The sequence below is a fragment of the Mustelus asterias genome, chromosome 19 (genome assembly GCF_964213995.1).
Source record: "Mustelus asterias chromosome 19, sMusAst1.hap1.1, whole genome shotgun sequence".
Classification (NCBI taxonomy): domain Eukaryota; kingdom Metazoa; phylum Chordata; class Chondrichthyes; order Carcharhiniformes; family Triakidae; genus Mustelus; species Mustelus asterias.
This window is the reverse complement of record NC_135819.1, coordinates 42,195,371-42,221,308: the sequence shown is the minus strand read 5'-3', so window position 1 is coordinate 42,221,308 and position 25,938 is coordinate 42,195,371. Positions and strand designations below refer to the sequence as shown.

The window sequence follows — 25,938 nt, the reverse complement described above, 5'->3', positions numbered from 1 at the left end:
CCTCGCCTTTAGGGGAAGTGGTGGGTGGGGGGGGCTTAAATCGTCAGTCAGCCTGCCGTAGCAGCAGAGGGAGCTATCGCGCATATGCAGACCTCTGTGGCTGCATATGCCCAATTGCAACAGCAGAGGCCTGACAGGTCTGAGAGAAAAACCTATCTGGCCTCTGCTGTTGCAGGTGGCTTCGACCCAAACCCCCCCGCCCTCAACCCCCATCCTCCAACTAACGCGATGGCCCGCGGCCAATCACGAGCCCTAAACTGCCTGGAAATTCCACCCCCTCTGCCCCCCCCACCCCCCAGACCAATTGCCCCCCCAACCAATCGCTCCTCCCACTGATCAGTGTTGGGAGGAATGTCCTGGAAAATTCAGGAGGCTCTTGCAGGATCATGCTGGAAAAGTGCTGATGTCACAGCACCGGGGGTGGTGTCTCTGACTTGTGAGCATTTGGGAAGTTATCTGAGCTAGGTGATAGACTGCACCAGTGAAGACCTGGGGCATTGTGAATTTGTTTGTGGGGAGGTTGGAACTATGGGTACTCAGGAACATAAGGACCTGAGGAGTAGCTGCGTGCACAAAGGGGAAATGACTGAACATGGCTTACGCAGGCTTTAAGTGGCATTTCTTTCCCCGTTATTAAATCATTCATGATTTTTGTGAACTTGCTAAAAATGTTCCAATTTCAATATATTGGTCAGAAGTTTCGAAAGTAAAAAGAAGAAATCTGCATTTTTAAAAATTTTCATATATTAGTACCTTGAAATAGCATTGTTTCCCAGAGTAAGCAGCACATATCCTGTGGGAACAGAGACCAAAACTTGTCCATGTTTTCCCTCATGGCTAAGCTTTGGGACTTTGGGCAAGAAGGCCAGGAGGCCTCACCAGATTCCCCTGCCATTAAACCAAATGGATAGAAAAGAAAAATCTTGTTTTGTTCCCCTGGTGGATGGAGCTCAATGCTGAAAGTGCAAAACCGTAAAACAAACCTTATGCAGCTAGATATCAATTCAAAACATTTGATATTGCTCAAATGTGGGTACAGAAAGGCCAGAAGTTGACACTAAGGGTATAAGGGGTAATTGGGGGTGATGGGGGCATGAGTTGGTATGGGTGCACGGAGGTGGCTAAAAGGGGTGATGAGGGAAGGTTGTCTAAAATGTAACCAGAGAACTAGGATGAAGTCCAAGAGAAATGAGGTGGGCCTTTTAACCAGCCCACCTTGACATTTAGTTGCCCTCAATCTGCTTCCAGGAGCATTGGGCCTGACTCTATCCCACCCCTCCTCCCTTGAGTTAGGACATTTTCTGACTTGAGTGAAAATCTGGCCCTATATCTTTGAGTCTTTGGAGCTGAAATGCAAATTTCAGGACCTATAATATTGAGTGCATATTCCTTACAATAAAAACCTTATTATTATATCCCATTATGCCAGCAGGTAGTGCTTTGCTCGTTCCTCTCATTCCTCCTTCCTTTTCAAATTCTAGAGGAGGTAGATCACAGGGGGCAATGCCAGAAAGGTGTTTGCTCTTTTCTTGTGAGAAAATACACCGGTCCCTTTCAGGATTGCTGGTTAGGATACTCACTGCTGATTCAGTACAGCCAGCAAGTACTTTTTGAAGTGTAGACAGTGTTGTATTGCAGGAAACGTGGAAGCTAATTTGCGTGAAACAAGAGACAGCAATGAGATAGTTAGATACTCTGGGCGGAATTTTCCAGTCCTGACCGCCACGGGAATCATAGTGGGCGGAACAGGACCATGCAAAGGTCCGTTGACCTCGAACGGGATTTTCTAGTCTTGGGGTGGGCGGGGCCGGAAAATCCCACCTTTATTTTTATAAGTTGATTTTGTATCTGCATTTGAAAAGCACAGCAACTCCACAGGAGCTGAGCATTCTCAGCAGCTAAAGCCCAGATGAAATCTCTGATTCTGGGGCAACAGCAGATGGTCTGATCTGACGGGCACCATTTCTTGCAGGCATTTCTAACATTGATATTCATTTAATAACTTTATCTTTTGGCGTCTCCCATTTTACTTGGTAACAATGCTGGTTCATCACCCTTCTCCATCTCCTCCTGTCAAGCACTCATTCCTCTTCCAATCCTGCTGTGTTGAAACCTCTCGCCGCTGCATCTTTCCATCTGGTTGTGGGCCTTCCTTTTTCTCCTTCTCCCTGACAATGCCATCTTCATCATTTGGCTCACCACATTCCCACTTCACTCTCCATAACAGGTGACTCTATCATTTCAATCTACTTTCTTTGGTGCTCTTGTATCTTCACTAACCCCCTCCCCCCACCCGCCGACGTGCTGGTTCCTGATCTCATTACTCCACATATCCATTTCAGCATCTACATCTCATTAGTATCTCACAAGTCCAGTCTCGCAACTGTCTTGTATATTCTTCCTTTCAGTCACAGTAATACTTTCCTATCCGTTGCACTTTGACAAATTATTCCACTAGAAGAAATTTGCTTGGCGTCACATTTTCAATCCTGAGTCAGGACTCCGCAGATCTGACTTGGGAGAAACTGCCCTGAATCTTCAGATTTTTGTTCTGGGACAGGATGTGGGGAGAAGGGAGATGCTAAATTGGAGTAAGGCTCCTCCTGGACTGCCAGGTGTCAAAGCAGGCTGTATAAAAGTCCCACCCCGGTGCTGTGGGACTTTGTCCCAGTTACATTAAAAGCAACACAACAAAACCCAGCCCACTATCCCTAAAGTCTCACATTCCCCATCTGTGCCAACTCATACCACTTAAACCTCCCACCCAATGCCCATGGCACCCACCATGCCAAACATTCATCCCTACGTAGCCCCATTGTCAACTTAGTGAGATGTCATGCTAACCCATGTGTCCACAAGCATTTTTTGCCTTTACACTCTCCATTCCAACTGATCCAGTATCCACCATGAGCAGAATTCAGGAGCCAGGGTAAGATGAAATAAAATAAAGTTCTAAGTGTCTCTTGCAGATTTCACTATTTTTAACAAAGCACTCTCACTGATAACATTTAAATCCCTTTAAGTATGTAATCCCTTACCTCTCCAAATAACTTTAGCAGTTTCAGATTTTTTTCCTCAAATGTCATGTTTTGGAAATTCTGACAACAAAATTGGATGTGTTTGAAGGAGGCTGCACCTTCACTCTGATCCTCTTCCCTCGGCTCAAACTGACAGCCCATATATTGGATCTTTGGTCTATTGATCTTCACCATTTTCCAGTGCTTTGCTTCAGTTCTCCAGATACTCACTCCCATTCTCATCATTCCCACAAGATTCAATTTGATTAAATTTAATGAATAAGTTGAAATAATTTTAAGAATTGATGTCATATTGTTTATGTCGGAAACATTTGCTGAATTTGTTATTTTAACCACGCACCATTAATTCTGAGAAAGATCTGCAGAACCCGGGGTGGCACAATGGTTAGCACGGCTGCCTCACAGCGCCAGGGTCTCGGGTTCGATTGCTGGCTTGGGTCACTGTCAGTGTGGAGTTTGCATGTTCTCCCCGTGCCTGCGTGGGTTTCTTCCGGGTGCTCCGGTTTCCTCCCACAGTCCAGAGATGTGCGGGTTAGGTGGATTGGCCATGGTAAATTTCCCCTAGTGTCAGCGGGACTAGCTAGGGTAAATGCATGGGGTTATGGGAATAGGGCCTGGGTGGGATTGTGGTCGGTGCAGACTTGATGGGCTGAATGGCCTCCTTCTGCACAGTTGGATTCTATGATAAGAACCTGCTTTGATTTATTATTGCCACGTGTATTGTTATACAGTTGAGAGTATTGTTTCTTGCACACTATACAGACAAAGCATACCATTCATCGAGTACAAAGGGGAGAAGGAAAGCAGAGGGTGCAGAATATAATGTTAGAATCATAGCTAGGGTGGAGAGGAAGATCAACTTCTTCAGGGTCCTAAGGATCGCCAAATCTGTAAGAGATTGGAATTGAGCATTGTGAGAGAGTTTATAGGAGGTAGAGTAGAGTTTGAAAAGCATAGAATGAGAGTAAAAGATAGAATTCAAGGATATGCTGGGGACAGCTTGCAAGAAGTTGCCACGCTCTGGTGCCATTTCTCACATCTTGAGAGCGACTTAGGGTCAAAGTGTCCAGCGTAATAATTAAAAATGGCCATTTGTACTGTTCCTCCAGGCGACCTGCTGAGGTAGATCAGTAAGAACTGCAGGCTCCTGTTTGTAGTACTAAATAATAGGACATCTTTGAAAAATATTAATCTAATCGGTTCTCATTCCATGGTTGTAGGTAATAATTGTCACCTATTTTCAAATGTATTTTGTATTTTTTCTGAATTTCAGGACTTCCTGGGTCAAGCGTTCTGCACATTGGGAGAGATAGTCGGTTCACAGGGGAGCAGACTGGAAAAACCTCTTGTGTGAGTAAAAAATAGTCTATAACATTGCCTATATCGGTGGCGATAGAAATGGGAAATCCTTCATTTGAGCCTTTTACAATGTTTATCTGTAGATTGTTGACTTTGGTTTTCTGCAGGATGTTGTAATATACTTGCTCTAACATTAGGATTTGCAGCGCTTGCTTTCCGAGCTCTAAGTTCCCTCCTCGGTTTAAAATGACATTTGTAGTATGCACATATAATTCAGATGCAAGTTATGGCAAACGGTGTATTGATGAATGCATCATTGCATGTGCGGTGATGTGGGTTAAGATCTCAATCAGCATGTAATGCTGATTTAGTGTCAGTGCTGATATTTTGGAGCTTATGCTCCTCAAAGTAAATCGCACAAGGTTGAACGCGTACAGCAGCAAGAAGGAGTCCTACTTGAAGGATCATCAACTGCTCCAAGGTTAGTTGCTGATTGATTTCTTTTGGTCATTGCTACCATTGTGAAAGTGTTTGGTGCTTGGCCTGCTGGGAGAGGCCTGCTGGGAGTGGTCTACTGAGTGTAGTTTACCAGGAGTAGTGCGACTTGTACTGAACGATCCTGTCCTGAATTCTAGGATTCTGCACAAACTAATTGCTTCCAGGCATGCATGCATTATAGGTGACCATCTTGGAATGCAGTATAACTTGGAGAATAAGCAGAGCCAGGCACGTTGCATGCAGATGGATGTGAAGGAGGCAGAGAAGTGTCCTCAGTAGGAGGCTACATCTGCCAGGGCGCAATTGTCTTACCTGAACTTCAGCAAGGAACAGTGTGCGAGAAGTCTGCAATCCAGTCAAGACATCCTCCTTGAAATCTGTCACCTTCCCCAGCCACACAATACTAATAAATCTGTCAATGGATGGATTGCTGCCCGCGTTGACACCCTTTAAGTTTAAAGTTTATTTATTAGTGTCACAAATAGACTTACATTAACACTGCAATGAGGTTACTGTGAAAATCCCCTAGTCCCCACACTCCGGCACCTGTTTCGGGTACACTGAGGGAGAATTTAACATGGCCAATGCACCCTAACTAGCACATCTTTTGGACTGTGGGAGGAAACCGGAGCACCTGGAGGAAACCCACGACGACACAGGGAGAACGTGCAGACTCCGCAGACAGTCACCCAAGGCTGGAATCAAACCCGGGTCTCCGGCACTGTAAGGCAGCAGTGCTAACCACTGTGCCACCGTGTTGCCAAAGGGCAGGCCACAATCCAGCTGAAGCTGGTTTCATATTTGGAGTTCAAATCTACCCTAACTTTTTTAAAGATCCTCAAATACAAGTAAGAATAAGCAAATTACAAAAATGAATGTTCCCAATCTGATTAAATTACAGGGAAAAGCCTGTTCTCCCAAATCACAAGAATCATAGAAACCCTACAGTACAGAAAGAGGCCATTCGGCCCATCGAGTCTGCACCGACCACAATCCCACCCAGGACCTCCCCCCATATCCACCCACTAATCCCTCTAACCTACACATCTCAGGACACTAAGGGCAATTTTTTTTTTAGCCTGGCCAATCAACCTAGCCCGCACATCTTTGGACTGTGGGAGGAAACAGGAGCACCCGGAGGAAACCCACGTAGACACGAGGAGAATGTGCAAACTCCACACAGACAGTGACCCAAGCCGGGAATCGAACCCAGGTCCCTGGAGCTGTGAAGCAGCAGTGCTAACCACTGTGCTACCATGCCGCCCTGCTTTCAAGCATACAATTGATTGTAATGTGATTTTATTAGCAAAGGTGGAAAAGTTAAACAGCTAGTCGTGATGCACCTGCAATGATGATCCTTTAATATTTGTTAAGCAGTTAACTGGCCACTTTACGTGCATCGAATCTTGTTAATCCATTTATGAAGTGTGCAGACTCTGAACTCAAGCAGAGGTAAATGCTGATGTGGCTCTCCAATCTCAGTAATAATGGATCAATGTAAGTACAATTTTGAGGGGAATGCAAAATGTGTGGGAAATGTGGCAATACATAGTATTATCTTCAGGATAGAGATTCAGAGGATGCTGCATAGTTTCAAAAGAAAATGGATGGTAAGGCAGGATTATGCCATAAAATAACTGCACAAAGGTGAGACACAAGGGAGCAGTATGGCAAGGCTGGATAGCATTTATTTTAATGTAAGGAGTCTTGCGAGTCGGGCAGATGAGTTGAGGGTGTTGATTAACACCTGGGAAAAGGATATTATTGCTATCGCAGAGACATGGATGAGGGAGGGGCAGGATTGGCAGTTCAATATTCCAGGGTATAGAATCTTCAGGAAGGAATTTAACCCTGAAAAGTGTGAGGTACTGCGTTTTGGGAGGACTAACAAAGCAAGGGAATATAAAATGAATGGCCGAACCCTAGGAACGACAGAGGATTAGAGTGACCTAAGTGTGCATGTCCATAGATCTCTGAAGACAGTAGGACAGTTAGATAAGGTGCTTAAGAAGGCATATGAGATATTTGCCTTTCTTAACTAAATTAAAATGCTGGTTAGGCCACAGCTGGAGTACTGTGAGCAGTTCTAGTCGCCACACTATAGGAAGGAAGTGATTACACTGGAGATGTTGCCAGAATGTTGCCTGGGCAGGAGCATTTCAGCTATCAAGAGAGACTGGATAGGCTGGGGTTGTTTTCCTTGGAGCAGAGAATGCTGAGGAGGGACTTGATTGAGGTGAATAAAATTATGAGGGGCAGAGATAAGGTGGATAGGAACTTTTCCCCTTCGTAGTGGGGTCAATAACCAGGGGGCATAGATTTAAGTTAAGGGGCAGGATGTTTATAGGAGATGCTCTAACTGGAGTTGTTAGAAGGTATTCTGAGAGACAGCATGGCTTTCTGAGTGGAAAATCATGTCTCACAAATTTGATTGAGTTTTTTGAAGGGGCAACCAAGAAGGCAAATGAGGGCAGTACAGTTGATGTTGTCTACATGGACTTTAGCAAGGCCTTTGACAAGGTACCATACCTCCAGGGTGAGGGAACCAAATGGATACAAAATTGGCTTGATGACAGAAGACAGAGGGTGATTGTAGAGAGCTCTTTTTCAAACTGGAGGCCTGTGACCAGCAGTGTGCCTCAGGGATCAGTGCTGGGTCCACTGTTATTTGTCATTTATATTAGTGATTTGGATGAGAATATAGGAGGCATGGTTAATAAGTTTGCAGATGACACTAAGATTGGTGGCATAGTGGACAGTGAAGAAGGTTATCTCGGATTGCAATGGGATCTTGAACAATTGGGCCACAGGGCTGATGAATGGCAGATGGAGTTTAATTTAGATAAGTGCGAGGTGAGGAACTTTGGGAGATTGAACTAGGGCAGGACTTACTCAGTTAATGGTAGGGCGTTGGGGAGAGTTACAGAACAAAGAGATCTAGGGTACAGGTTCATAGCTCCTTGAAAGTGGAGTCACAGGTGGACAGAGTGGTGAAGAAGGCATTCAGCATGCTTGGTTTCATTGGTGAGAACATTGAATACAGGAGTTGGGACATCTTGTTGAAGTTGTACAAGACATTGGTAAGGCCATACTTGGAATGCTGTGTACAGTTCTGGTCACCCTATTATAGAAAGAGTGCAGAAAAGATTTATTAGGATGCTACCAGGACTTGATGGTTTGAGTTATAAGGAGAGACTGGATAGGCTGGGACTTTTTTCTCTGAACCGTAGGAGGCTTAGGAGTGATCTTATAGAAGTCTATAAAATAATGAGGGGCATAGATCAGCTAGATAGTCAATATCTTTTTCCAAAGTTAGGGAACATAGGTTTAAGGTGAGAGGGGAGTGATACAGAAGGTTCAGATGGGCAATCTTTTCACACAGAGGGTGGTGAATGTCTGGAACAAGCTGCCAGAGATAGTAGTATCGGCAGGTACAATTTTGTCTTTTAAAAAGTATTTAGACAGTTACATGAGTAAGATGGCTATCGAGGGATATGGGCCAAATGTGGGCAATTGGGAATAGCTTAGTCATTTTAAAAAAAAAGGGCGGCATGGACAAGTTGGGCCGAAGGGCCTGTTTCCATGCTGTAAATCTCTATGACTATGTGGGGAAAAATGGTTTTCACCCAGAAAAGGTAGTAGAGACGGAAACCCTCACAACATTTAAGAAATATTTAGATGAGCACTTGCAATGCTACAGGCCAATACTCGAAAATGGAATTAGAATCGATAGGTGTTTGATGGCCAGCGTGGACATGATGGGCTGAAGGGCCTCTTTCCATGCTGTAAAACACTTATGAAATTTTAAATGCAGATGAGGAAAAGTAATATTTGTAGCTGTTAACAATGCTTGGATTTTTAAAACTCATTGGATGTGAATGCCACTGGCAAGGGCGAGCATTTGTTAATCATCTCTAACTTCTCTTGAGAAGGTGGTGGTGATCCACTTTCTTGAACCGCTGCAGTTCATCTGCTGTAGGTATACCCCAAATGCTGTTAGAGAGGGAGTTCCAGGATTTTGCCCCAGTGACAGTGAAGGAAGGGCAATGTATTTCCAAATCAGGATGGTGAGTAACTATATCACTATTAGGGCCAAGAACCTGGAACTCCCTTCCTTGGCTTTTAGATACCGATATTGTTAAATGGATCATGCACTGCTCGAGAAACATTGAACCATGGAGGTGGAAAAATAGCAACAAGTCATATTGCACCTGCAATAATGATCCTTAATCTGTTAAAGCAAGTTTATGATTGGTCGATTTTTGTTCTTGCAAAAAAGAAATTCTTAGAAACTACGGCCGGGGTTTCCCCGCTCCCGTCAGGCTGGTTCGGTAACGGAAGCAGAAAATATCGCGAGAAGTGTAAAGTCATGTATTACGTAAAGTGAATGCGTGATGTGATTGTCCCCTCCCCCATCAATGACAGGATGTGATTCCCGACGTTTAAAGTCAGGAACCTCATTTGAATACATTACCATGTCATTATCAGGCCCATAAACTGGAATTGCTCTCACCCCCAACAATAAACCATCCATGGCAACGTGATGGCAGAACGGCATGAAGCCTGACTGGTCTCCGAAGGTGAGCACCTGGTGAGCAGACCTCCCAGGAAAGCTCAGGTGAATGCAGTGCTCAGGGTAGTGCTGGGAAGGGAGGGGGCGTGCCAGGGTGGTACTGCTTTGCTCACTGTGTATTGGGGTAGCCTTAAAATAGGTGCTTTAGATCTTCAATTGTCTCAGTTGCTTGCAGGGCAGACAAATCCGAGGCCGCCCCGCCAGCGATCCATCGTGGGACCCATCATCTACGTCCGGCGCCATATGACGGTGAAAGCCGCCATTGCCATCCTAGGCCTTTGCCAATATTCGGGAAAATCTTGCCCTGTATGTTTTTTAAAAATGCTCTCCTTCAATTTTATTATTGGTAAAGATTTAATTTAAATTGGAGGAAAACAATGTTGCTAATCTTTGTAACTTTATAACTTGCGATACTCTTTCTTTTGCAAAATGCATTCATTTTATTACAGCACATCCATAGCTGAAAACATGGAATGCAGGTATATTGTAAAAAGATGCAGTTCACAGAACTATAGTTGCCTCAGTTAAGTGGCCAATTCTGTGGTTTCAGATCTCAACTTTATAGACTGAAAATCAAAATGATCTCATCCTTAAGTTTCAGCTCCCAGAGAAAGCCAGAAGCAATTACTCTAAGCCAATAGGTAGAAGAGCAATCAACCCTGATGAAGCACAGATGGACGGGATTAAGTTTATAGTTGGATTGAAATTCTTCAGTATAATGAAGTAGTGATGACCATAATGAGAAACAGGGTGTTATTGTAAAAGATTGAGAAGGTTGTGGCTTCATAGTCAGCCACTTCATTCTTTTTTCCATACAATTCTTTCATCCTTTTCTTTGCGAGACATCTTGTAATCAGCCCCTGACAGTTTCCAAGTGACCCTCTTGGAAACTGCGTCTTCTCCCATCTGCGCAACCTTGTGTTTCAGGACAAACGTTACATTTTTGTAAGCAAATGCCGCAAGATAGGTGCTGACAAGCGTCATAACACAATACAGAACCGCAGACTGGACAAGGTCCATGTGCCAGACCCTCCAGTAGAGTCAGATAGGAAAGGCCGACACAATAAACACGTTTCCATAGAGAGCGGATGACTTGGCCGAGACATTTCTGCTGGCGTCCTGCAACAACATTCAGAATTGCTGCCGTTGGGCACCATCGCTCCACGTCCTCCACTCTTTCATGGCATGGAAAATAAGGTTTGTGGAATTTGATTGGCTATGCAAATCCAAGATTCAGATCTGAAATCAAATCTAATATTTCAAGGGCTTGCATTGATGCCCTTATTTATGTGAACATGGATTGAGAAAGGGGTCTTGCATCATTCTGTAGTGCTGCTCTCTCTGTATTCCTTGCTCCTGAATCTCTGCATGTTAGGATTCGCAGGATGTGTGTTAACCTTTATTTCAAACATGGATTTGCACCATAACTTCTGCAGCAGATCCATTTAGTCCAATTCCGTGGTAATTGAAGAATTTTGGAAGGTGCACATGTACCAAGCGATGAAGGCTAGGGAGAGTTTGTAGTGTGAGATGGGATTAGGTACTACCAGTAAAATAACAGGGCTGCTGTTTCCACATGTAAAGTTTTGAAGTTTATTTGTTAGTGTCACAAGTAGGCTTACATTAACACTGCAATGAAGTTATTATGAAAATCCCCTAGTCGCCGAACTCCGGCGCTTGTTCGGGTACACTGAGGGAGAATTTGGCATGGCCAATGCACCTAAGCAGCACATCTTTTGGACTGTGGGAGGAAACCGGAGCACCCAGAGGAAACCCATGCAGACACAGGGAGAATGTGCAGACTTCACACAGACAGTGACCTGAGGCCAGAATTGAACCTGGGTCTCTGACACGATGAGGCAGCAGTGCTAGCCACCATGCCGCCCCATGTTCCATTAAACACGAGCATTGTTTGTACTGTATATAATGAAAGCAAAAATAAAACGTAATGAGTAAAAGCTCCGATACGCATGATCTCAGTCAGGTACAATGTTTACACTGACAACACCCAGTCTCCATTCCTCCTTCAATTAAAGTTGTTATTTCCTGTTCATAGTGTGAATGAGTCAAAAATTCCTCCCATTAATTGATTACATGAAAGCTATGCTCTTTAGCTTTCCAATGTTCTTTTTTCACCTGCTTCACATCCTCTTCCTTAATGTAACAACTTAAGGATCAACAAGGTAATCTATGTGCGGATCCACAAGAGGATGAGATCCTAAATGAATATTTCTCATCAGTATTTACTGTTGAGAAGGGCATGGATGTTAGGGAACTTGGGGAATTAAATATTGATGTCTTGAGGAGTGTACATATTACAGAGAAGGAGGTGCTGGAAGTCTTAAAGCGCACAAGTAGATAAATCTGCGGGACCTGATGAGGTACATCCCAGGACGTTGTGGGGGGCTAGGGAGGAAATTGCGGGTCCTCTAGCCAAGATATTTGAATCATCGATAGTCACGGGTGAGGTGCCTGAAGATTGGAGAGTGGCAAATGTTGTGCCTTTGTTTAAAAAGGGCTGCAGGGAAAAGTCTGGGAACTACAGGCCAGTGAGCCTCACATCTGTGGTGGGTAAATTGTTGGAAGGTATTTTGAGAGACATGATCTACAGGCATTTAGAGATGCAAGGACTGATTAGGGACAGTCAGCATAGCTTTGTGAGTGGAAAATCATGTCTCACAAATTTGATTGAGTTTTTTGAAGGGGTAACCAAGAAGGTAGATGAGGGCAGTGCAGTTGATGTTGTCTACATGGACTTTAGCAAGGCCTTTGACAAGGTACCGCATGGTAGGTTGTTGCATAAAGTTAAATCTCACGGGATCCAGGTTGAGGTATCTAAATGGATACACAATTGGCTTCTTGACAGAATGTGGAGGTGCTGGCGTTGGACTGGGGTAAACATGTTCTTGACAGAAGCCAGAGGGTGGTTGTAGAGAGTTGTTTTTCAAACTGGAGGCCTGTGACCAGCGGTGTGCCTCAGGGATCAATGCTCGGCCCACTGTTATTTGTCATTTATATTAATGATTTGGATGAGAATATAGGGGGCATGGTTAGTAAGTTTGCCAATGACACCAAGATTGGTGGCATGGTGGACAGTGAGGAAGGTTATCTCCAATTGCAGCGGGATCTTGATCAATTGGGCCAGTGGGCTGACGAATGGCAGATGGAGTTTAATTTAGACAAATGCGAGGTAATGCATTTTGGTAGATTGAGCCAGGGCAGGACTTATTCAGTTAATGGTAGGGCGTTGGGGAGAGTTACAGAACAAAGAGATCAAGGGGTACATGTTCATAGCTCCTTGAAAGTGGAGTCACAGGTGGACAGAGTGGTGAAGAAGGCATTCGGCATGCTTGGTTTCATTGGTGAGAACATTGAATACAGGAGTTGGGACTTCTTGTTGAAGTTGTACAAGACATTGGTAAGGCCACACTTGGAACACTGTGTGCAATTCTGGTCACCCTATTATAGAAAGGATATTATTAAACTAGAAACAGTGCAGAAAAGATTTACTAGGATGCTACTGGGACTTGATGGATTGAGTTATAAGAAGAGGCTGAATAGACTGGGACTTTTTTCTCTGGAGCGTAGGAGGCTGAGGAGTGACCTTATCGTGGTCTATAAAATAATGAGGGGCATAGATCAGCTAGATAGTCGATACCCTTTCCCAAAGGTAGGGGAGCCTAAAACTAGAGGGCATAGGTTTAAGGTGAGAGGAGAGAGATACAAAAGTGTCCAGAGGGGCAATTCTTTCACACACAGGGTGGTGAGTGTCTGGAACAAGCTGCCAGAGGTAGTAGTAAAGGCAGGTACAATTTTATCTTTTAAAAAGCATTTAGATAGTTACATGGGTAAGATGGGTATAGAGGGATATGTGCCAAATGCGGGCAATTGGGATTAGCTTAGGGGTTTTTAAAAAAAAAAGGGCAGCATGGACAAGTTGGGCCGAAGGGCCTGTTTCCATGCTGTAAACCTCTGTGACTCTATAACTTTATCAGAGCTGTATGCAGGTGCAAATTGTCATTGTCTGACAGTATTATCATTTCTCTTTTTTGCTCTCAAAGGAGCTCTGAAAGTCTAAATTACTGAATATAATTTAATATTATATAGCATAAGTCATCTAGCAGTGCCATGGGTAGCTGTCTTCCCTCAGTTGTTCTGCTTTGCAAGGTGTTTTAAGGATGTGGCTCAGGAACTTGAGTTTAGATGGTTTAGTTGCCTTTTTGCCTTTTTCCCTGGAGTTTTGCCAGGATGGGATTGATGAGTGGGTGGGAAGTCAGATGGCTTACGCTCATCAAAAGGTGATTCAGCAAACCATCAGTTACCTGTGGAATATTATAGAGCAATTCAGGGGAAATGCTATTGATGCAGGAAGGTGAAAATCAAAACAAACAATTGCTGCTTTGGAAAAGAGTGCTGGGCAGATTTGTGACTGAGTGTTGCTTTGAGGCATGAGATTGCAATTTGCTGAGGGATGGAGATTCATGTTCTTAATATAAATTGAGACAATTCACACCTCTTTAACCTATGATTATCCCTCTCTCCACTCGCATTGTCTGTATCTGTAAAGACTTGATTACCTGTAAAGACTCACGTTCCAACCATTGACTTGCAACTGAGTCACTGTCTGTATATGCCGTGTTTGTGAACTCACTTCTCCACTCACCTGATGAAGGAGCAGCGCTCCGAAAGCTCGTGATACCAAATAAACCTGTTGGACTTTAACCTGGTGTTGTGAGACTTCTTACTGTGCCCACTCAAGTCCAATGCCATATCATCATTAATATAAATGATTGGGCTGTTGAAATTGTGGGTCAAACTTTCAAAGGGCTGTGGGATCAGGACCCATTGTAGGTAGGAATTAAAAACTGTGCAGCCAGTGGTTGTCTCAGGACTTCGGGACATTTCTGTATTTCAAAATGCAGGCAGTTTTGCTGTCAGTTAACTGTTCTTCAGGTTCCTTAAGGAGCTTGTTAAGATGTTGATACATTTGGGATTGGAATTTAATTTTTTTTCCGGTGAACTTGAACAATATCTTGCACATTAGTACATGGCTGTTGGGTTTGCTGTGGGGCCCAAGTAAGTTTCTTTGGAGTTAGAGTCCAATTAATTCTTTAGTATCCAAAGATGTGCGGGTTAGGTGGATTGGCCATGCTAAAATGACCCTGGTGTCAGGGGGATTAGCAGGGTAAATATGTGGGGTTACGGGCCTGGGTGGGATTATGGTTGGCGCAGACTCGATGGGCCGAATGGTCTCCTTCAGCACTGTGGCATTCTATGATGTACTTAAATCAAATCTATAGGGTCAACTAGAACCAGCACAATCTCTGTCCCTAAGCTTCGCTTCCATGGCTGCTTTTCACCTCATTCCGTGGCCTTGCGAGGAGCTGCCAATGCTAATCAATAAGGCAGCAGCAGGCCCCAACCTAGCTGCTGCTAGCCTTTGCCACTGGTGCCTGGCAGGCAGCTCTCACCTCCCTGGAAGTGCTTGGAGCTACATATTAGACATTGAGCTTACTTCCTGGCCAACCAAGATATTTACATTTAAACCATGTTGAGGCATGGATTCAGGATCCAAATTCGTCTGGGCGTTTGGTTTGCAACCCTGCATTGAAAATCCGCCCTGTTGGGTGATAATGTTGTCTAATGCTGCTCCACCTGCCTCAATTGCCAATGCCTGAGCTTCTAGGTGGTGAGGACTCAATATTTCCTGTTATTTAAAACAAAAGTGATAATGTTGTCCTTGTAATAAACAAAAGTGTTGAACATGTTGAGACAGCACCAGAACTGGAGAGTTGCTTTGTTTGGACTCAGCTGGTGACGAGTTAGTGCCAGTGCCTCCTCCGGTCTGTGACAGCATGCTACCATCACTTACAAAGCAGACTATTATGGTTCTCCCCGCCTCTTGCTACCCGACTCTGCTGGAAATAAGAGCATTTTCAAATTAAAAGCATATTCAACTCTTGCTCCTCACACTCGCACTTCTCCACCTTGTGGTGACTCCTGCCTTTATGTTTAACCTTGAACCTGAAGTAGCTGCTTGTTGTAGGCATGCCCATTCGGTGCAAGTGGAAAATTACCATCTTTACTGTCAAGAACCAAGGCATTAGTTGTGATCCAGTGGTAGCATTGTTGCCTCTGACATAGAAGGTCATGGTTTTGAGTCCTACACTAGACCCTGGGAACACAATCTTGGCTGACATTTCAATGCAGTACCAATGGAGTGCTCCATGGAGGAACCATTGTGCAGTTAAAATGTTAAACTGAGCCCGGTCCTTGGCTGCATTCTCAGCTGGATGTAAGATTAGGTGGTACGGTGGCACAGTGGTTAGGAATGCTGCTTCACAGCGCCAGCGACCCCGGTTTGATTCCTGGCTTGGGTCACTGTGCAGAGTTTGCACGTTCTCCCCATGTCTGCGTGGGTTTCCTCCGGGTGCTCCGGTTTCCCCTCATAGTCCTAAAAATGTGCTGGTTAGGTGCATTGGCCAAGCTAAATTCTCCTTCGGTGTACCCAAACAGGCGCCGGAGTGTTGTGACTCGGGGATTTTCACAGTAACTTCATTGCAGTGTTAATGTAAGCCTACTTGTGACAATATCGCAAGGGGGATAGAATATAAAAGCAGAGATGTCTTGCTGCATCTGTACAGGGCATTGGTGAGGCCGCAGCTGGAATACTGTGTGCAGTATTGGTCCCCTTATTTGCAGAAGGATATATTGGCCTTGGAGGGAGTGCAGAGAAGGTTCACCAGGTTGATACCAGAGATGAGGGGTGTTGATTATGAGGAGAGACTGAGCAGATTGGGTTTGTATTCGTTGGAATTTAGAAGGCTGAGGGGGGATCTTATAGAGACCTATAAGATAATGAAGGGGCTGGATAGGGTAGAGATGGAGAGATTCTTTCCACTTAGAAAGGAAACTAGAACTAGAGGGCACAGCCTCAAAATAAAGGGGAATCAGTTTAGGACAGAGTTGAGGAGGAGCTTCTTCTCTCAGAGGGTGGTGAATCTCTGGAATTCTCTGCCCACTGAAGTGGTGGAGGCTTCCTCGTTGAATATGTTTAAATCACGGATGGATGGATTCCTGATCGGTAAGGAAATTAGGGGTTATAGGGATCAGGCGGGTAAGTGGAACTGATCCACTTCAGATCAGCCATGATCTTATTGAATGGCGGGGAAGGCTCGAGGGGCTAGATGGCCTACTCCTGCTCCTATTTCTTATGTTCTCATGTTCTTAAATAAATAAACTTTATTTTTATCTCGTGCCACTTTGCTCAGACTAGGGGAGTTCTCCCGATGTCCTGGCTACTATTTATCTCTCAGATAACACACCCTAAAACAGATTATCTGGTTACTTATCTCATTATTCTTGGCGGGAGACTGCTGTGCATAAATTATCTGCAGTGTTCCCTACATTAAAACAATGACCACAATTTAATAAGTACTGCGTTGGCTGTGAAAGACGTTGGTATATTCTGGGGTGTTAAAGCTGCGATATAAATACAATGATTTTTTTTCCTTCTCACAATAAGGTTTTTTAGTTCATCTTTTCTATTGCTTTTAATCCAAGCTCATTGGTCTGAATTTCACAGTAGTAACGATGGCAAAGCTGCCACCATTCGCTGTTATTATTCCTCTGAAGCTGACAGCAATGTCTGGAGGTTGCACAGGAACAGTGAAATGCAGTTATCCAGACATTATTGTTATTGCTTCTACCTTTGTCTCGAGAGTGAGGCATTGAGGTTGTCCACCACTTCCGACTGCAGTCGGTTAGAAATCATTAAACTGATGAGAGCTTTCATATACATACTGCTAAAATGGCTGTAAAATGCTTGAAAATGAAACACCTCATGGAATGAGGTGTAGCTGAGTTTTTAATGGAGTAGTCAGTCTAAATTCCTACTGTACTGCCTCAGTAGCCCTGAGAGGGGGAGGCATAGTGGTATTGTCTCTGGACTAGTAGTCCGGCGACCCAGGTTCAAATCCCACCGTGGCAGATGGTGAACTTTGAATTTAAGAAAAGTCTGGAATTAAAAGTCAAACGATGACCATGAAACCATTGTCGATTGTCGTAAAAACCCATCTGGTTCACTAATGTCCTTTTAGGGAAGGAAATCCTTCCTGGTCTGGCCTACATGTGATCCACAGCATCGTAGTTGACTCTTAAATGCCCTTAAGTATGGACAATAAATGCAGCCCAGCCAATGATGCCCACATCCCCTGAACGAATAAAAAATAGAGAAAAACTGTATTTATTGAGTGTAAGCTCTCCATTATGATTAGAAATACCACAATTTAAAAAAGTATATTTTTAAACTTAATGGTATTTTAGCTTCGAATTGAATTCCATGTGTAAGTCCTAATCTTTTATTTTGCCACATATAAAGTTAAAAAAATTAAAAGTGAGAAGATACAGTGGTTTTTAGTTCCTGGTTTGCTGTCTGTGAGAATACTTCAATGGGATTGGCTGCTTCCCCTCCTTGATGACATCGCTATCAATGCATCATGGAGATGCCTGGAGATCTCCTTGACTTGGTGCCAGATTTGAACTGACTTTGGGAGAGGGGAAGTTTGCATCATGGAGATTGCTGGATCTTTCTTTCTTTGAGGCTAGCGGCGAGTGCTATTGATTCTTCGCTGACCATACTATGTAGACACCCACTCAGTAATAGTGAAAGTTGGTGAAGAATCATGGCTTCAAAAAGCTTCAGCTGAGACTGCGCAGACAACTTGAGGACACCTGTGTGGGATTAAACACACCTTGTTAGCATGGATTTGTGCCTCCCGTGCATTGTATTGAAGGCATTTGCAGTGCATTCACCTGTTTGCAACGTGACACCAAGATTAACAACTAGTGTTGAGTTCGTTGTTTTGTTCCCACTGATGGCATTGATAAAGCTTTGCATTGTTACATTCTTTTTAAAAAAAAGGCTACCAGTAAGCAAATGTTATTACATTTAAGAGAATTATAAACATAATGAAAGTAGTTAGCCATTGGGGTTATCCTCCCACACCCCCTCACCCCGCCAGGGAACAACAGGCTAAGTGATAGTTAGATAATGGGATTTTGTCTTGTTTCAAATTGCACTCTGAAAGGTTTTATCATTTCATTTACTCTATGTGGAGGGTGAATTTTGCTTATTATTGTAAACGGATGTCGCCAGTGTTGAGAAATACAATTTCTTTCCAAATTTCTATTCCATATCAGCAAAACGCACACCGACAAATGGTATTTTTTGACTCCAATACAGTGGAAAACTCCTTAGTGACTCAAGAAAGCCCAGTTTGTCTGGCAGATAATGTTCTATTTCCTGTAAGGGTCTCTGCGTTTCCTTTTGTAAGTATATAGCCTGATTGGATAATTATTGCCAGTCTGCTTTTAGAGGTAGTTCGCGTTTGGTGACAGCTGATTTGAGACAGACAGACTTGTTTCATTAACGTTTTTTGTGTGAGAAAATGGACCCAATTTGTTTGACCTGAGTTTGAAGCGAGGTCCCAGAGGTGAAAAGGTTGTGCTAATTTTCGCCAACACCCAGCTTGTCTTATATAATATATATATAAAAGCAAATTCCAGGCAGATCCAGAAAAAAAACTGTACCTGCACAAAGTTAGGTTGTAACCTCTGAGTACAAATGAGTAACAGTTTTCAGAGAGTCATGCGGCTGTGTCCCTGTTGGCTCTTACATGGAATACATTGAATTCCTACAGACTAAGGCTCTTAACCAGTTTGAAATTCTTTTCCATTATTCTTTGAGTTGAAGGCCTCTATTGGAAATACTATTGCTGCACGATCAAAATGCTGAAATTTCTCTCCCTAATAACACTGTGTGTCTACCCACAACAGGTGGACAGTTCAGGAAGGCAGCTCACCATTATCTTTTCAAGGGTAATTAAGATATGACAGGATGTTTGAAAGACTTCTAATGGTGGACGATATCTTCTTTGATTTTTGTTTAGAATGATGGAAATCATACAGTGCAGAAGGAGGCCATTCAATCTATGGAGTCTACATTGACTTTCCAACAAAGGATCCCATCCAGACCCTTTCCCATAATCCCACGTATTTACCCTGCTAATCCCCCTAACCTACACACCTTTGGACACTAAGGGGCCATTTAGCATGGCCAAACCACTTAACCTGCACATTGTTGGACTGTGTGCAGTCCAACAATGCACACAGTCCATTGTTGGAAGGAGGAAACCGGAGCACCCAGAGGAAATCAGACAAGGGGAGAACATGCAAACTCCACACAGGCAGTCACCCAAGGTTGGAATTGAACCTGGTGCTGTGAAGCAGCAGTGCTAACCACTGTGGCACTGTGCTGTCCCTTAGGGCCCAACATGGTTAATTCAGATTCTCATGAGATCATTTTGGATAATAAAGCTGCCAAATCACTTCTTTGATGTGGGTCAGGTCCACAACTCCCGGTTTCCGAAGACCAACCACGCGCGCGTGCGCGCGCCCCCCCCCCCCCGCAGCCTCAAAATGGCAGAGGGCTCATGGGCACAATTAAAGTTTTAAAGTTTTTTAAAGCGTATTTATTAGTGTCATGGGGAGAACGTGCAGAGAGTGACCCAAGCCGGGAATTGAACCCAAGTTCCCAGCGCTGTGAGGCAGCTCTGCTAACCACTGTGCTGTTGCTTGGAGGCTGGACTTGCGTTCTTGCCAAGTGAGTATCAATGAGCAGGTTAGTGGTGTGTAAGTGCCATTTGATAGCACTGCCGAATACACCTTCTACCTGCTGATGATCGAGATAGACTGATAGGTCAGTAAATGGCCAGGCTACATTTGATATGCTTTATATGGATAGGACATTTTCCATAATGTTAAGTAGATGTTGTGCCTGCACTGGAACAGCTTGGCTAGAGGCACCTCTAGTTCTGGGACACAAGTCTTCCAAACTATTGCTGGACTGTGTTCAAGGTCCATAGCTTTTGCAATAACAGTTCCTTCAGGTGTTTCTTGATATCACACGGAATAAATAAGAATGGCTGAAAATTGGCACCTGTGACACTGGTGACCTCAGGTCAAGATGGATGATTCACTTGGCACTGCTGGCTGAAGATGTTTGGAAATGCTTCCACCTTGCCTTTCGTGCTGATGTGCTGGGCTTTCCCAGAATTGAGAACGGAGATATCTGCGGAACCTGCTCCTCCAGTTAGTTGGTTAATGTCCACTACCGTTCACAGTGTGATTGGATCAGATCAAAGATCTGCAATCCTTTGTTTGTGGGATTGCTGAGCTCTGTCTATTGCATGCTGCTTCTGCTGTTTGGCATGCCTGTAACCTTGTGTTGCAGCTTCACGGGGTTGACATCTCATTTTTAGGTATGCCTGGTACTTCTCCTGGTAGACTCACCTGCACTCAACATTGAATGAAGGTTGATCCCTCAACTTGATGGTAATACTACCCAAAGAGTATGTTAAATGTTGTCAACAGCAAAGATTCGTTGCCAGGCTTCATGTCCCAGTATCTGTTTCTGGCATCAAGTTTACTGAAAATCCTTGGCACTGTCAGTGCTAGTGTGACCTTTTCCAGTGTTGGAGTAGGGAATTGATCCCCCTTCGTTGCTTGATTAGATCTTTGGGATTCAGGCAAATTCTTAGCCATCTATTTGGCTTCTCTGTCACAATGATGTAATTATGACAATGGCAATCACTTTCTTTTCCTCCATTTCTCTCATTCAGGCATTCCTTTCAATCTTACTGCTACTCAAACTGGGGGACGGATCACTTGTTTCATCACTGGATCAATGGTGATGTGATACACAGAATCTTCAAAGCATCCAACCATTACATCAAAATGTTTTGAGTACACCTGTACCAGATCTTTCTTTCTTTTTGATTGGAGGGTGTTTTCCAATGGGTGTATGACCTTTATTGCCTCTCTCATCTCATGGTTTATTGAGATAAATTGCAGTTCTTCACAGCTGATTTGACTTGATTTATTATTGTCACATGTATTAACATACAGTGAAAAGTATTGTTTCTTGCGCGCTGTACAGACAAAGCATACCATTCATAGAGAAGGAAATGAGAGAGTGCAGAATGTAATGTTACAGTCATAGCTAGGGTGTAGAGAAAGATCAACTTAATGCAAGGTAGGTCCAGGATAGCAAGACCCTGTGTTTCATCGAAGTGGAATTAATGTTTTCCTTTGTATGTCCCTCTGATTTGGGTTGTCCCTAGCTGTTACTTCACAGTTCCACTATCTGCCATCAGCATGACATTACTCCATTTCAGAGCAGCTTTCTTTGGGCAACCATTTTCTTTCACATTTTCAGGAAAGATCTTCTGGGACAGTCTGATGTTACTCTATTCTACAATATCAAACTTTGGCTTTAAATTTACGATTGTGAGCTTATTCCTCACCCTCTTCCTGATCTGAATGATTGATTGTATGAATTTCTTTGCTCTGAGAACTGTTGCATCCAATCACTTCATGCATTTGTACGGTCCCCGTATCCATTGTGCCCTCAAACTCATTGTCATCTTCTAAGGCGTGTATGTTTTGGAATAAAAATGGAAAGGCTGGAAGATAGCAACAAGTCTGGCAGCATTTGTAGAGAGAGAAACAGAGTTAACGCTTTGAGTGAAATACGATTCGTCTCAGGAACACTTAGATGTTTCGGTTCATTTTCCTTCCCATTCACCCTGTTGCTCTGTCTCTTGTTAACCTGTACCGTTTACTCTCTTTTTGTTTTCCACATCTGTTCTCAATGATTCAGTTTTCCACAAGATCTGCCGTTTGATCCGTATGCAGGATATTTTCCCCTGCCTGTGAACTCATGTGGTTGTCCACAGTTCTTGTACATCTAGCTGATGTGCTTACTTTTGTTGTTGTTTCAGAGTGCATCGACCCAGCTGGCTTTCCCTTGGCTTAATGGAAGGCTAGCCATTTGAGTCGTCAGTGTTTTCATCTGTCTTACTTGTGGCTTCATGTGCTTTGGTTGTGTCAAAAGCTTGTCATGTCCAGTCAAGAGTTTTTGTAAATCAGGGTATGCAGTGCCCCAAGTGAGCTTACCTATCTGCCCTTAATGCTTCCTTTGAACTTGCAATTGCTGGCTACATTTCCCAATCTCGTCAAGAAATTGCCAACCAGCTTGTCCTCAGCCTTTGAAATTCATACTGGCTGATATGGGAAATGTGTGCTGACTTTCTCAAATTTTGATTGGGTTATTACTCTTGCATGTGATTAAACTGGAAAGGGTGCAAAAAATATTTACAAGGATATTACTAGGATTAGAAGGTTTTAATTATAAGGAGAGGCTGGGACTTTTTTCCCTGGAGCGTAGGAAGGTGAGAGGTGACCATTTAGAGGTTTATAAAATCATGAGGGGCATAGATAATTTGAATAGTCAAGGTATTTTCCCCAGGGCAGGGGCATCCAAAACTAGAGGGCATATGTTTAAGGTGAGAGGGAAAAAATTTAAAAGGGACCTGAGAGGCAACTTTTCCACACAGAATGTGGTGCGTGTATGGAATGAGCTGCTCGAGGAGGCGGTAAAGGCAGGTACAATTACAACATTTTAAAAGACATTTGGACAGGTACATGGATAGGGAAGGTTTATACGGATATGGGCCAAAAGCAGGAAGGTGGGACTAGTTCAGTTTCGGAAACCTGGTAGCATGGATGAGTTGGACTGAAGGGCCTGTTTCCATGCTGTATATCTCTATAGCTCTATGGGCAGGAATTTACAGCCTCGCTAGTCCCAAAACGGTAAAATCCTGCCCGAAGTCAACAGACCGTTCCATGGTTCGCCCTTCGTCTGCTCCAATTCCGGGGGCAGTAAAATTCCGGCCAATGACTCTATGCCTGCTGTCCTCACTGATCTCCCAGTTATTAAGCAGATGTAATATTTTCTCTCTCCTCGATATCCTCTGGGCTTTATTAATTTACTGCATGATCACAGGTTAATAAGGGCATAAGAAAAGTAAGCAAAGCATTGGGATTCTAGCAGGATAGTTGAGAAGTACACTTGTTTATAGAAAACTTGTATAGAACCTTGGTTAGACTGCATCTGGAGCACTGCTCTTTGTTCTGGGACTCCACAGAATCAAAAAGATATAGAGGTTTCAGAGAAGGTACCTCTATGACTCTATACAGAGGGTGGTGAGTGTCTGGAGCAAGCTGCCAGAGGTAGCGGTAGAGGTGGGTACAATTCTGTCTTTTAAAAAGTGTTTAGACAGTTACATAGGTAAGATGGGAATAGAGGGATCTGGGCCAAATGCGGGCAATTGGGACTAGCTTGGGGGTTAAAAAATGGGGCGGCATGGACAAGTTGGGCCAAAGGGCCTGTTTCCATGCTGTAAACTCTATGACTCTATGACTCTCATAAGACGGATGAAGCTGACTGACCCTTTCCTCTTCACTGGTGCCCTTTAGAAAATGAATGTCAGCCTATACCTTTTTAAAAAACTTCTCATAAGCCTCTACGACATCATCAGCCTGCCAGTTTACCCTGAGTTAGAGCTGTGCGTTCATTGTTGCGGCAATGTCCGTTTAGTTATCGCATGATTGACTCAGTTTTCACCTCTCTCTCTCTGTGACTAATTCAAGTCGAATTTTCTCAGAGAAAAACAAGTTGCTGCAAATGCTGGAATCTGAAACAAGAACGGAAAATGCTGGAAGAATCTCTGAAGTCACCCAGACTCGAAACGTTAGCTCTGTTCTCTCTCTGCAGATGCTGTCAGGCCTGCATTTTCTGCTTTTGTTTGAAGTTTCTCAGTGTAGTTCAGCTTTTATTTCATGAGTTAAGCTTGGTCACCTCCTGCCACCATGTTTTGTCTTGGTGGGTTCTCAGCAATTTGGACTTATCACACTTTTAAAACTCCAATTCTGGAGCTTTCAAGCAGTGTATTTCTTTTAGCTCTTCACGTGAGTTGTACGTTGTGCTTGGTACTCTGTAGCGCAGCAGTAAGTCATGTAGCATTTTTCACATATTCATTTGTAGAAGAATATGGTTCCTAACTCTTTTTAAATAATAAAATATAATGGGGGATTAAAATATAAAGGCTGAAAACCTCCGACCTCATCCACAGCTGGAATTCTCTGGTGCTGCTGCAATGAATGGAGTTCTGGCCGAGCGCCACATTCTCAGATCTCAATGGCAGCAGGGGTGGGTCAAACCTGATCTGAGAATCACAACCAAAAAGTCCAAAGATTAAAAATGAGAACGAACTGTATCATGTTTGGCTGCTTGTAGAGTTACCTGTGTAATGTATTGAACATTTGATATTTTATGGATTTCTGGCAGATTGTCAGTTTGCTGAGGCAATGGCCCAAAGATTTTCCATCATCTGCAATTTATTGTAGTCACTGCTTTAGCAGCTCTGCTTTCTGCTGCCTCTTAACTAGTTATCTCAGTAGCCTGTGTCATTTCCGAAAATGGCACCTGCGAGATCAGTGAAATGTTGGGTTCTGGGTTTACCTTTAGGCAATATAATATTAAGCTATTTCTGGGCTAGCACTTGGCTGCCTTTGGTTGACAATCATGTATTATGGCATGGTGGCAGAGTGATTAACACTGCTGCCTCACAGCGCCAGGGTCCCAGGTTTGATTCCCGGCCTTGGGTCACTGTCTGTGCGGAGTTTGCACTTTCTCCCTGTGTCTGCATGGGTTTCCTCCGGATGCTCTGGTTTCCTCCCACAGTCCGAAAGATGTGCTAGTTAGGTGCATTGGTCATGCTAAATCCTCCCTCAGTGTACCCGAACAGGTGCCAGAGTGTGGCTACTAGGGGATTATTACAGTGGCTTCATTGCTGTGTTAATGTAAGTCAACTTGTTTTAAACTTTTATTTTCTGGCAACCTTGGGTGTTGTACATTGGTGTTCATAAAATGCCATTCTTGATTTCTCCTCCTTTATTTTATATCTAGGAATGCAGACTTTCTAATAGATGGCTCAGGGTGGGGGTGGGTGTGGGAGTTAGTGGAGGGGCAAAGAACCTGAATGTTCTCATAGAATCCCTCATACAGAAGGTGGCCATTTGGCCCATCGAGTCTGCACTGACTCTTTGACAGAGCATCCCACCCAAGCACTTTCCCGTAACCCCATGTATTTACCCCACTAATCCCTCTAACCTACGAATCTTGGGACACTGAGGGGAAATTTAGCATGGCCAATCCACCTAACCTGCACATCTTTCGGACTGTGGGAGGAAACCGGAGCACCTGGAAGAAACCCACACAAACACGGGGAGAATGTGCAAACTTCACACACCAAGTCACCCAAGGCCAGAATTGAACCCGGGTCCCTGGCACTGTGAGGCAGCAATGATAACCACGGTGCCAGTGTCCAGGGACCCAAGAATTCTTAAGGCGGCTCAGGAGTTTTATATCTTTTATATTAAATTAGTACCTATTGCCTTTTTTTGATTGTACTTTGACACCAGATTAAGTATGTAGTATTTAACACCATTCTCCACTAAAGTGTAAAGGCCACAAACCCTTTGCAGATGGCCCCTGCCAGGTAATTGCTGCCCCTGTATTCAATGTAATTACATTCATGTAATGCAATATAATTAACTTCACATAGA

At 43.8% G+C, this 25,938-nt stretch overlaps 1 protein-coding gene and 1 pseudogene across 2 annotated transcripts in view; one reads left to right on the top strand and one right to left on the bottom strand.

Moving 5' to 3' along the window:
* LOC144507907 (copine-8) overlaps nucleotides 1-25,938 on the top strand; it is a 377,739-nt gene that overhangs the window by 121,717 nt on the left and 230,084 nt on the right. For both annotated transcript variants that reach the window (XM_078235393.1, XM_078235392.1), the window contains exon 6: nucleotides 4,312-4,388. In XM_078235393.1, the coding sequence (XP_078091519.1) occupies nucleotides 4,312-4,388 (77 nt within the window). The remainder of the gene's footprint in view (nucleotides 1-4,311; nucleotides 4,389-25,938) is intronic.
* LOC144507908 (translocon-associated protein subunit gamma pseudogene) lies at nucleotides 10,033-10,451 on the bottom strand (annotated as a pseudogene).